Source organism: Lycorma delicatula, chromosome 11 (assembly GCF_047948215.1).
Source record: "Lycorma delicatula isolate Av1 chromosome 11, ASM4794821v1, whole genome shotgun sequence".
In the NCBI taxonomy this organism is placed as follows: Eukaryota; Metazoa; Arthropoda; class Insecta; order Hemiptera; family Fulgoridae; genus Lycorma; species Lycorma delicatula.
In genome coordinates this window covers 38,564,659-38,578,484 of record NC_134465.1, presented here as the reverse complement: position 1 = coordinate 38,578,484, position 13,826 = coordinate 38,564,659, and the positions used below count along the sequence as shown (strand labels likewise).

Below are 13,826 nucleotides of genomic sequence, written 5' to 3'. Positions count from 1 at the left end.
CTATAGGATATGTACTACCATGAGGACAAATATCATTTTGAGGGGCAACAGAAATTACAAATTTAATTTCAGCTATTCCGTATATAGGAGAAATATTAGTACAATGAGTATGAGGAGGTTTCGCAGTAGATAACTCTACACTAAATCTATTTTTTACATTCCACTTCATTATACCTTTCATCCTATCAATAATAGTAATATTACATCTAACATTTCTTCATGAATCAGGGTTGTTGAACCCATTAGGTATAAAAAACAACATCTATAAAATCCCATTCCATCCATACTTTACAACCAAAGATATTATAGGAATATCAATAACAATAATAATTTTTATAACAACAATCAACATAAATCCATTCCTTACTATAGATCCAGAAAATTTTACACCAGCTAACCCCCTCAGAACTCCCCCCCCCCCATATTCAACCAGAATGATACTTCCTTTTTGCATATGCAATTCTACGATCAATCCCAAGAAAGTTAGGAAGAGTAATAGCACTAATTATAACAATTATAATCATTATATCACAACCATTTTCAATAAAAAAAATTTCAAACAAGATCATTTTACCCAATGAATAAAATTATATTTTGAACAATAATTAATACATTTATTCTACTTACATGAATTGGTGCACGGCCAGTAGAAGAACCATATATCATCACAGGACAAATCCTAACAACAATTTACTTTTCATTTTTTATTATTAATCCATTAATAACAAAACTATGAGATAAATGTAAGTTAATAAGCTTAAAGCAACATAACTTGAAATTAGATAAAAGTATAAAATACTATTAACTTTTAAATCACCTTAAAATAATGAAAAACAAAAAACCCTAAAAAAAATATAATTTTAAGTAATAGGTAAATATCTCCTTCAACATAAATATATTAACCTTTCATAACGATAACGAGAAAAAGACCCACGAACCCACACAAAAAATAAATAATAAAAATAACCTTAACAAAAAAAAAATTATACAATCACCTCCCAAAAAAACTAAGCAAGTAAAAAATCTTATAAACATTATATTTCTATACTCAGACAAAAAAAATAAAGAAAATCTAAAAGATCTATACTCAACATTAAATCCAGAAACTAACTCTGACTCACCCTCAGAAAAATCAAATGGAGAACGATTAGTCTCAGCCAAAATACAAGAAAGAAAAATCATAAATAAAGGAAAATAAAAAAACAAATCAAATATCCAACTGAAAATAACAAAAATAATTTAAATTAAAAGACTCACAATATAAGATAAAACAAAAAATAACCCAAAAAAAAAACAACTTCATTAGAAATACTTAGAGAAATTCTATGTATACAACCCAATAAAGAATAAACCGAATTAGAAGATCAACCAGCAATTATAATAAAATAAACCCCCAACCCAGAACAACAAAAAAAAAAAAAATAAGAAGTAAACCCAACAAAATTAAAACTAAAAGGAAATATCAATCAAAAAATTAAAGAAACAGAAAGGCCTAAAATATGAACAAAAAATAAATCAAATAATTCCCAAAAACAAGAAAATAAAACTCCCTTCTAAATAACTTTAAAGCATCTCTAAGAGGCTGTAATAAACCAAATAAACCCACCCTGGTAGGACCCCTGCGAAATTGAATATAACCTAAGACCCTCTGCTCAAATAAAGTAAAAAAAGCAACACCCAAAAGAATAAAAATAAATAAAAAAAAAGAACTAAAAATAAACATTTACTAACTGTAAAAATACATTATTAAATTCTAAATTTAAAGCACTTAAATCTGCCAAGTTAGCAAATAAATTATTACATTACCAAAAATCTACTATGCGGGACCGAAGACCTCTACATTCCACTGAATAATGTTCATAAGGGAAAAAAATATAAAGAAATTAAAAAAATATACATATACTTAGGAAACCATATAAAATTTAGCTGTATGTGATTTGGATTTTCTTTTTCGTATTCTTTATTTTAAATAACTCCGACGCCTTTGGGTGGGTTGGTTTGTCAACCATATCTTCCAGTATATGGGGCTGATGGATTCCCTTTACGGGGAGCTTATTAGTTGGCTTACTGCCAGCTGTGATAGTCTCTGCTCGTACCAGTAGTACTTCCGGAGCAGAAACTTTCGTATGGATCACACTGTTGAATTCATTTACTGCGACGTAGGACTTTTTATTCACCTTTGTCAGCTCTGAAATAGTGACTGTAAGCGAAGTAACTTGATCAGAAAGCATCTGAACGAGTTTCTTAAGTTCATTGCAGGATCTGCACTGCTGATTATGAACATTTGAAAGAGTTTGTTTTGATGTAACAGTGGCGAAATATATATCTGGTTTGACGAGGTTACTTGAGCTAACTATCTTTCTATATTCCCTGCGTACAGCCAGGAAAGATAGTTTCTGCTCAGTACAGATTTTGAGAATTGCCTTTTCTTCTTTAAAGGTTGGGCAATCTCGGGAGCGGGCTGTATGTGAACCACTGCAGTTCGCACATTTGTCACTTTCCTCGCAGTTAGTGTCATTGTGACCTTCATTAGCACATCGAGCACAGATCTGTTCTCGAGCAAGATGTAGTGTGACCATACTTTTGGCATCTGAAACATCGCCGTGGGTTGGGTATGAATGGGCGTACCCGAACGGAGAGGTAACCCACTTTAATCTTCTCTGGTGGAACAGGAAGAATGAATGTCAGTATAAGAGACGGTGTCGGTTCTTCTGTTCCGTTCTGCCGTTTCACTTCTACAACACCTTGAGTACGAAGTTCATCAGCAATTTCACTTAAATTCATTTCCAGAAGGTCACGACAAAAAATTACTTCTTGGCTGGTATTTAGGGTCTTGTGGCTTGTCGTACTTATGTTTATGCCGCCCATATTGGCGAGACGTAATAGGGAGCGACTATGCTCATCGTTAAATGTTTCCACCAGAATTGCTCCATCACATAATTTCTTAATGTTCCTAGGAGAACCAGGAAATCAGGAAAGGTGAGAACTTTTGAACGAAGCCACCTTCCTGATTATTTTGAATAACAACAAAGCGAACATTCTTACACCTGACACCATCTTCGTCCGCTGTAGTAAGAACATCCTTATCAGACGAAGCTGACCGAGGCCTTTTCACTAGACTGAAATTGGTGGTTTTTTCAGATGGACCACCAACCATCATAGAATTTGCTGAAGGAACTGAAATTTTGGTCCCACGAGAACCAGCGATATAATAGACCATTCCAGCAGAGCGCACGCGTACTGGAGTTAGAGCTGAATACAACTGGGTTTGCTCTGGTGCCCAGAGAACATCGTTTGAGACTCACTACGTAGAGCCATTTACCCATCGGCACGATAGTTTCCACCTTAGGTTACGGTTGCGTTTCATAAGATGTCGCAACACCACCAAGTGTAAATGAAAGAGAAAATTATGTTGGATGTTGTAGTGTAGTTGAGTAAATGTATATGTAGTAATTCGTGAAGTGTTCTCGGTGTAGTATATGTGTATAGTGTAAAGTATTCTGCAGTGTATAGTGGGAAGAAAAGCTGCAGAGGCTCATGGGGACGCTAACAAAAACTGAAAAATGGCTGTATCATTAGACAATCATTTTATTAACTGCTTTGCACGTTTGCTTATATATTATGCTTTTTTAAGAAATCTTAATAACTATTTTTCAAATTTTATTTATTTATTCCATTTTATTTTACATCTTCGCATAACATCACATATGTCAAAAAACTAATACCAAAATTACAGTTAAAACACACATTATTTCCAAACATACTCGACAAGCAACAAATAAAGTTAATTTCCGCAAGATCTAACACATTTTACATTTATTATCCTTCCTTGAGTATTTGGAAAATGAAGACTGACAATTTTACTGCTCATTAGTAGATATTCGCTTACTGAATAATAGCACCTGTCCACCACAAAGCCCCTTCCTAATTCCCTTCTGATTGTCTTCAATTTTAATTTGTGGTTGCAGCTTATTAAATCAGGATGATTTGGTACACATTCATAAGTTGATGTTCTGTGCTTTGGGTAGGAGATCTTTGTCTTTAGTATGAAGTCAGAGTTATGTTTCAGTTCTGCTAGCGTTGTCAATAAATAGTGTAATCTGTAAAATATAAATGGGTGGAAGAATGAACAGGCTTAAGGTATCTAAAAAAACTCTTGCAAGAATCACTAGGTTTCAGTTGACAGATCAGGCGAATTTTATTTTTTTGCTACCAACAGAATTTCCCCAAAGAATAATTCCTTTATTTAAAAGGGAATGCACCAGCTCTGTTGGTGGTGGTATATTATATATATGCATAATACATCACCAACAGAGTTTTCCTGTTTGTCATACATAATGAAGAGTTTAATTTAGATGGAGACTGAACCTGGCCCTTCTGGGTATGGGCATCATCGATTGTGAGACCCAGAAAATCAGCACAGCTAGAAAATTTCAAGACATCATAAATGGAGTATCAGTTTATTGTTCCATGATTCAGATGAAACCTTATTTTGCTTGTATTGTACTGGAATTAAGTAGTAAGCCATTACCCAGAAACTGTTCATTCATGTTAAAGATCAGTATACTCACTAAATTAGAATAATTTAAGTTTGTAAAAGCCACTATGGGGTATCAACAGCAAACATAATCGGCCTTGACAGATGCGTCAAGTTTGGCAGGTCATATACATAAACCAGAAATAACATTGGCCCGAGAATAGATACCTGAGGAACGCCATGAGGTACAAACTTGTAGGTACTACTACTGTTTAATAACAGACATGAACACTGTCTATTGTTTTTTAAATAGGGCTTAAGCAGAGTAAGGGTAGCTTCACAAACACTATAGTACTCAAGCTTCCAGAGCAGCAGCTCATGATTTACACAATCAGACGCCTTTAATAAGCCACAGAAGACACCAAGAGCATCAACAATTTTTATTAAAAATTAATTTACCACTTTAACAGTATTTTTACCATTACAGAAGTTAAACTGGGTATGATGCAACAATCTATTATTTTCATATTAACATAGCTGAGAAATGCAGAATTGCAATTTGGCGATTATTAAAATCAGATTTTGAACCTTTTTTGAACACTTTAATCATATAAGTAAATTTTAATAAATCTGGAAAGACTCCTGTGTTAATCAGAACCTCAATATCGTAGCTATCAAAGAATACGATCTCAAAACAGAAGGTGGAATCTCATCCCAGCCATATGTGTTTGATGACTTTAAGGATTGTATAATAGATATTACTTCAGTCACAGGATATTCTTCTTTAAAGATCTCAAAGAAAATATTGGTAGCGGGAAGATTATCTAATAGAGAACTTGCCTTATTTATATCTGATGTCACATTAATACATATCTTCCTAAAATGTTGGTTTAAAGAATGCAAAAGGGTGCCAGTTATACCATCAACAGGCAAGAGTTCCAAAAATTCATTAATGCTGTCCAGCATAACTGTCTGATCCCTCACCATTCTCCAGGAATTCCTGATTTTATTCTTCAATTCTATTATTATTATACTTTTATACTGCTAAATAATTTTTTTTTTTTAATTTCTTATATATAGCTACATATTTCTTAAAAGAAACATTGGTGAACCCATCCAGATTCATCTATCTATTCTTTTCACCTGACACCAGTCATCATCATTTTTATTTCTTTTTTGGAATTGGAAAGGCAATATTAAAATTTCAAAAAAGTATTTATAGATGGTATCTGTGTTGAGTATTCTGATCGAAAACTCAGTCCATATATAGAGTTTCAGGTTTCCTGTTTCAATAATCCTCTAAATATATCAATGTAATTCCTGGAGAAGTACTTTAGATACATGGAAAATAAAAAAAATTATCTTAATTCTATAAATTAGGGGCTGAATATTTGTTATGGAGAGAATAATAATTTGCATTAAAAGACGACTGAATTTACTCCATTATTAAAGCACGCATCAATTAAATCTTGTGTGATAATAGCAAATATGATTTCTTTTAAAATACTGGTAGAAATATTTGTTAAATGCTTACTCCATATTCAAAGTAAAAGGTTTAATTCCCCTACACATAAATAGGAAGTAAAAACAATGACTAATTGACAGAAAGAACTATTCCTTTGTCTGAAATACCATAAAAGAATTTAATCTTATGCAACGATAGGGACTCGCATAACAGAAGTTTTAGTTGATTAATCTATCTCTAGAATGTTATAGCTGAAACATCAGGCCAGATGCACTATTAATTAAATGTTTATGAAACTGCGGCCAGTAAATAATATAAAGGAGCTGTTGAAATATAATTGGTCCTCTACCAGTTTAACTTCAATGAGGTGTGACAGTTCAATTTCCTAAATGCATCTTTACAACACAGATTTTTACAACTACACATTAGCGGCTACTGTAACCTCTTAAGTACATCTTTGTGCCATATGTATCTGCAATAGTAAACTTCCAACTGCACTACTAATAAAATTCATGCTCACTTATAACCTGTTACGGTAAGGTAATTTGATGGCAATTGTTATTACTAAGATAATTATTATTATCTTTTCTACTAAGATCACTAGTTTCTATTCGAGTTCTGCAAAGAAAGGAAGTGGCGTACACAACATAGAGATTTGATCGCAATCATCCAATCATCAGGTAATAAAATTACACAAACTTAACCCGGCTAGACAATCAATCTTAGTTAAGGTGAATCTTGCCATGAAAGACTGGTTTTTGATAGATTAAAAAAATAATAATCAATTACACAAGAACATCATTTAAAAAACGAACATAAATTTAGAATATAAACAGAATAAAATTTGACATTAATATGTGGTCTATTTTTATATAATATTAAAATGTTCTATATTTAATACTAAGATGTTTATTATTATATTCTATTAGTTTTGAATAAACTCTTTTAAAGATCTGTGATCAGCAAATATCAGAGGAAGAAAAGGTACAGAAAAGTTGCCAACAACTCTTAAAACATGAAAAAGAAAATAGATTCTTTTATGATATTGTGACTGGTATGCAATTTACCACATAACCCCAATTTAATAATATACATCATTTTTAACTTCAAAATTGGCATTAACAATTTCAACAATAATAAAAAAAAAGTTATATCCTTTACCAAAATGAGAATCTTTTATATTTACATTAAAAATTAAAAAATATCTAATATAAATGTTACCCTAAATGAATGTGAGAAGTATACCTGACCAAAAGCATACAAAGACAATAGTATTCATGCGTTATTACTCAGTAAAGTCGAAACGAAGTTACGTTGTTGACAGTGAAGTTTTATGTACGGTTAATTTAACTGATCTCACTGATGATGAAATATAACAACTGCAGTTAAGTCACAAATTAAGAATAGGTTTTTCACTGAATAGCATGGAAGACATCACAGAGGATGATACATCTGATTAAACAAATATCTGATATGTTACCAAATAAGTATCAATCAAAGCAATCAGTTAAATTATACTTTTATCGTTTGTTTTAAAAATTACATCCTTTACTAAAAATAACTGTATGGATTAGTCTTAAACCTACCATAGTGTATATGTTACAGCTAGACAAAATATAAACAGGGAATAAATGTTGATATGTAAAGCACAATTACAGATCTCATTTTATTTGGGTGAATAAAAATAAACAATAAAAGTAAAAATATTTATATTTTTTAAATATCATAATAATAATGATTAAAATAAAACAACATAATTATAAAGTTAAATGTACATAATTAAAACACAGTACTGAATTTCTTAAATTACATTTTTCTAAAAACGTAACTACACACTTCATTATTTGTAACTAGCAATGTTAATGGTAATACAGAATAAAAGTATATAAAGAAAGAAAAAATTCCCTGTAATTTAGACTGTTTAGAATATACTATTACAACAAAATCGATACTTATTATTTTATTTCAGTAATAGAAATAGAAAAATACAATTTGTGCTAATACTTATAAAATAATCATGTACTTCATTTAATTTAAATAATGTCATTTCATTTCATTTAAATGAAATCATTTCTAAATCACATTATTCAACTACTAATAAACTACTAATTTTTTGTATTTTACTAAAAGTTGATTTGGTAGTAAAAAGTTCCTTCTTCAACCATTCTGGCCAAACTGTAGGAATTAAAATCTTGGACCTGCTGTTTATACCAGTTCTGGAGCCATTATAAAAATTTTTGTGAAAGAATCAAACTGTGCAAACAGCTCTGCTATTTTGTTCTTTAAGCTGCGGTAGATATATCATGTTTTATAAATTTTTGGTATTCTTAAACAAGAAATTTATATAAATAGAAAATAAATTACCCAAATTTTAAGTAAAGGTATATTGTAAATATTTTCTCAGCACAGAATGAGGAACTGTTATTAATTGTGAGAAGGAAATCTATGAATGCATTTTAAATATATAAAAAAGTTCATCATGAAGCATGCTTCAGATATATTTTTGTCACAGATAGGAGATCTAATATTCTAACCGTTACACTTCTAAACTTAATTCGATAAAAGAGAAAAAATATTACACATTTCCTTGATTTAAATCAAGTAGATTAATTACTAGTGAGTAATTATTTCATATGAACAAGTGTTTCTCTTAAAAATATAATATTCAAATGGATGTTATTAGATCTGAATTTATTACAACCTTTCATAGAGTAAAACACAAAACTCCTGTTTGAAGTTAAATATTGCTGATATTTTATCAGAAAAATGGTGTGCTGTCATGGTTTAAAGATTTTAAGTCTGCACCTTCCGATTACTTACAACATGGTCAATTATCTCCACTACTGTTTATAATGATGAACGCAACATTTTTCATGATTTCTGTTCACTAATGACCTAAAATTTATATATAGAATAAAAAATTATGATGGTGTATTGAATTATGGAAAACAATGAATAAACTGATAATACTTTGCGTTTTGAAAATTAACTACAGAAATTAACATTTTGATGCTGAAATGAGATTTGATACGCATTTTAAGAACATCTATTCTGACTGATGCATTACAAATATTAGAAATTCATAAAAAGAAATTATGTAGAATTTACAACTGAAACATTTAAACTGTTATTTTTTTACTTCATTGAGATTTTTCTTAGAATATAATTGTATTGTGTGGTCATCCTGACCCCATCAGAGGAAGACACCTACCTACCTGCCTTGTGACAATCCTACAATACATCTATCTGCCTTGTGTATATAGTATATATACTCTATAAATTTAAAAAAATGAGAAATTGCAGGCTTGTAAAGTTATTCTGATGATCCGAATGGCATGTACTCTGAATCAATTCAAGAATGGACTAAATTTTTTTGACAAAAAAAAATATTATTTAATAGACAAGTACTTTTTTAATTCTAAAATATTCTTTAGTAGAGAATTTTTTATTACATAAAATTAATGATTAATAAAATTATTTATTTACATAAATAATAAATTAAAAATTCTTTAATGAAATTCCATGAATGAGAAATAAATAAAAACTGTCCTTTAGAGATGCACTATTAATTTAACACAATGTTGTTTTTTTGTCATTTTTCATTTATATGTAATTACACAGTCAAAAAGATTAAATTTCCAGTAATATCAAAGACAATATACATTAAACAAAAAGAAAAATATTTCAAATAAGTATTATACTTGCTGATATATCAAACAGCTTTATGAATAACTCCAAAAAACAGCCTTACTATTGACAAGAGAAGCAGAAAATAGTTAACAAAGATTGCTAAAGAAAGTAGTATTTTTGAAATAAATAAATTACAAAAATATAGAAGCAAACAAATTCAAAAATTTTATTTCTTAATACAAAAACAGTTTATTTTATTTTATTCATTGATATTACAAACTGAAAGGGAATTTTGAAGTGGTGGCTGATTTTTAACGCCCAGGTCATGTTATACTACAAACTATTGTAGATTTATAAAATAATTTAGTCGTATCACAGTAATAACAGAACACTGCATAATATTAGAACTTCTAAGATATTTACAGTAAATATGACAAAATAAGAGTAATATAGGCAAGATCTTCTGTTAGTTTATGAACAGTTTCATGCTTGTAATAATACAATTGAGGTTTACAGCTCTATTATTATTTTATGAACAGTTTCATGCTTGTTACAATACAACTGAAGTTTACAGCACCTTTCTCACAAGCTCATTAGTCTGCAATAGTGATATTATATTATTTTTCTAAAGCCAATCCTTTCGAGAATCATATTCCTCTGCACTACACAATGTTAGTTTTATTTCTGTTTTGATTTAAATTTGGAAAAGGATATTTTAACAATTTTAATCTTAAGTATAGTATAGGATGATTTTTAATTTCAATTTTAATATGTATTTTGATACAAATGATTTGAAAAAAAGAAAAATTTTATAGAGCAACTGATTATACGAGTAACTTGCAAAAGCACTCTTGCATGAAGTATGGAATAAGGTAGGTGTCATCCTATTTTATTTTATTTATTAATTCTGAACTTAGGTTGAACAGATTAATATATATAGGAAAATTATTATTTTTAGTTTGCTGTTGATATGATTGAATTTTTTCCAAAAGTCGTATGTTCCTTTAGTTTTTATTTAGAACACTATGAATACATACAGAAGCAAGAATTTTATCAGCATATGTATCTTGGTACTCTTGCAGTAAATCAAGTATAAAACATTTGCTCAATCGCATTTGTAACAGTGATAGTTTGCAAAGCAAAGCATCACCTACAACTACTACTGTTACAAATGTCTTCTTTTGTTTGTTGTTACATGTTTAGATCGTTTTTTGTGCTAACAAAATTAACATTAAAAAAAATAAGTGTGGGATTCTTCCAGAAAATTATTGTTTAAACTATCTTCTTTCTTAGGCTCAGATTTTAAAAACAGTAATTTTAAAACCAAAGCAATACATAGAATTACAACCTTAAAAAATCAGTGCTGTTAAGAGCTTAAAGAATTAGATAAAGCTTTACCGTTTCAACAGTTTAGGTCCGCATATGATATTAATCTATTACAGTAATGAAGAAAGATTCCACCTAGAAATGAGACAGGTTCTACATTAACACAGAATAACAAGTAGTGAGGTATAAATCCATACGTTTCAAAGAACATCTTTAATACCAAAAAAAAAAATGTAAATAAAATTATTTATTGCTTTTTTAAAAACACAAGCTGCTGAAATTATATAATTTTTCATTCTCCAGGTTTCCTGAACTTGCATCATGCACATATTTTTTTCTCCAGCAGCTTTTGAAGTATAGTGTGTAGAGTAAAATCTCTTGCTACTGAACACAACTGAAGGCCTAAATAAAAAAGAAATGTGTATGTGTGTGTGTGTGTTGTTTAAATTCAATATTTAATTACACTCACTTTTCTCTTTACAACTGCAATTAGAATTTATGGGTTTTTATTTATCATAACAAAATAAAAAAAGCGTATTTATTAAATAAAATCTTATAATAACAATTATACAGCTACACTCTATGTAGTTCTAGCGACTAAACTCTCCATACACAAACTTTTCCAACATCAAACTACTCCCATCAACTAGGGTCATGCTATTATTGCTACCAATTGGTTTGAGCACTTCAAAAGGAGGTCCTCCAACAAAATACAAAAAAAAATATTTAACAAAATATTAAATAAATTATTTTGTTAAAAAAAACCAACACCTTTTTGAGGTCACAGTTTTAATAAAAGTTATTTAATATATAAATAATGAAATCTGCATTACATAAATTGGAATTACACTTATTAAAGTACAAGATTTTTATCTATATATTACAAAGTCATTTCACTAAATTACAATAAAACTGATAATATAATTATTACAATAATAAAATAAAATTATAAACATTGTAACTACAATCAAATAACTAGTTTTTTTTTTGTTTTTATTACTGCTACTTTCTGTTCAATTTGTTTGTAGTAATTGAAAAATATTAGCACATTCATAAAAATCTATATATCAATACTGAACATTTTTCATGCAATAAAAGATCCCACAATAAAAATTACAAAGAGAATAACAAATTATTAAACTGACAGTGAAAGAAAAATAAATAAAAAGAATAATAAAATTATTACTATTATTAAATAAAATAATAATAATAATAATAAAATATTATTTATCATCAGCTTTGTCATTATTATAATTATACTAAAATAATTGGTGTTACTTTCCTTTGTTCATCACTTGTCAACACATTTTATTTTCACCATCTGGAGGTGGCAAATGTTGTACAGAGTCCTATAAATCATAAAAATGACAAATATTAAAATTAATAATTAAAGAACAATACTTATCACAATAATTCATCATGTAAGGATGAATCAGAAAGTTAACTGAAAAAATTTCTCATTTCAAAATTTCTTTTAAATTCACCCCTTCCCCCATTAATTTAATATACCTTTCATCAGAAGTTGATGTAACTGTATATGTTAAAAGTCTAACAATTTGTCCTTTTGTTGCTCTCTCTCCAACATGTTAGCACACACTTTAATTAAAGATAAGCCGAGATATAAATTATAATAAACTTAAAAAAAGTATATAATAACAATAATAATAATAATAATAATAAAAGATTTCAAAAGTACTCAAAAAATATAAAATAATCTTTTTTCAGTTATATGGCAAAGCAATTTTCAAAAATAATAAGATTGTATGTCAAGATTTAATAGGGAAAATGAGAAGAGTGAAGTGGTTTCCTGTTGCCGTCTTCATAGAGCCAAATATACTGTCGCATATTAGCATGTAAAGTCCATGAAAATGCAGGTGACATTCTGTTCACCGTAGAGAATACTGTAAATAAACATCAATAACCTCAGAGAAAGTGACTTGTGAGTGTGTTACTTGTACCTGCAATGGTTTAAAGCCATATGAAGACAAGGATAGATAGTATAAGACTACTACAGGAAACCTTCATACTATCTCCTTTATGTAGGAAACATACTATTACTAATTATTTACTTATCTGGTTTTATTATTTACTTTAAAATGACGTGAAAATATCATTAATTTATGTACACTTTTAAAATGAATATAACCAAATCAAAAAAAAAGTTCAATAAATAAGTACTACATACTTTACTACTGTCACTTATAGGATGAAAAAGAATCTGATCTTATTTTTTCTTTAGAAACTTTTTTTTGTCTTCAGTCATTTGACTGGTTTGATGCAGCTCTCCAAGATTCCCTATCTAGTGCTAGTCGTTTCATTTCAGTATACCCTCTACATCCAACATCCCTAACAATTTGTTTTACATATTCCAAACGTGGCCTGCCTATACAATTTTTTCCTTCTACCTGTCCTTCCAATATTAAAGCGACTATTCCAGGATGCCTTAGTATGTGGCCTATCAGTCTGTCTCTTCTTTTAACTATATTTAAAAAAATGCTTCTTTCTTCATCTATTTGCCGCAATACCTCTTCATTTGTCACTTTATCCACCCATCTGATTTTTAACATTCTCCTATAGCACCACATTTCAAAAGCTTCTAATCTTTTCTTCTCAGATACTCCGATTGTCCAAGTTTCACTTCCATATAAAGCGAAACTCCAAACATACACTTACAAAAATCTTTTCCTGACATTTAAATTAATTTTTGATGTAAACAAATTATATTTCTTACTGAAGGCACGTTTAGCTTGTGCTATTCGGCATTTTATATCGTTCCTGCTTCGTCCATCTTTAGTAATTCTACTTCCCAAATAAAAAAATTCTTCTACCTCCATAATCTTTTCTCCTCCTATTTTCACATTCAGTGGTCCATCTTTGTTATTTCTAATACATTTCATTACTTTTGTTTTGTTCTTGTTTATTTTCATG

General features: G+C 29.3%; 1 protein-coding gene across 1 annotated transcript in view; it reads right to left on the bottom strand.

Moving 5' to 3' along the window:
• Window positions 1–7,634: 7,634 nt before the first annotated feature.
• The window catches only part of LOC142332597 (protein ILRUN), a 32,995-nt gene continuing 26,803 nt past the window's right edge, over window positions 7,635–13,826 (bottom strand). The window contains exon 5 of the mRNA XM_075379120.1: window positions 7,635–12,247. Coding sequence (XP_075235235.1) covers window positions 12,197–12,247 — 51 coding nt within the window. The 3' untranslated portion in view covers window positions 7,635–12,196. The remainder of the gene's footprint in view (window positions 12,248–13,826) is intronic.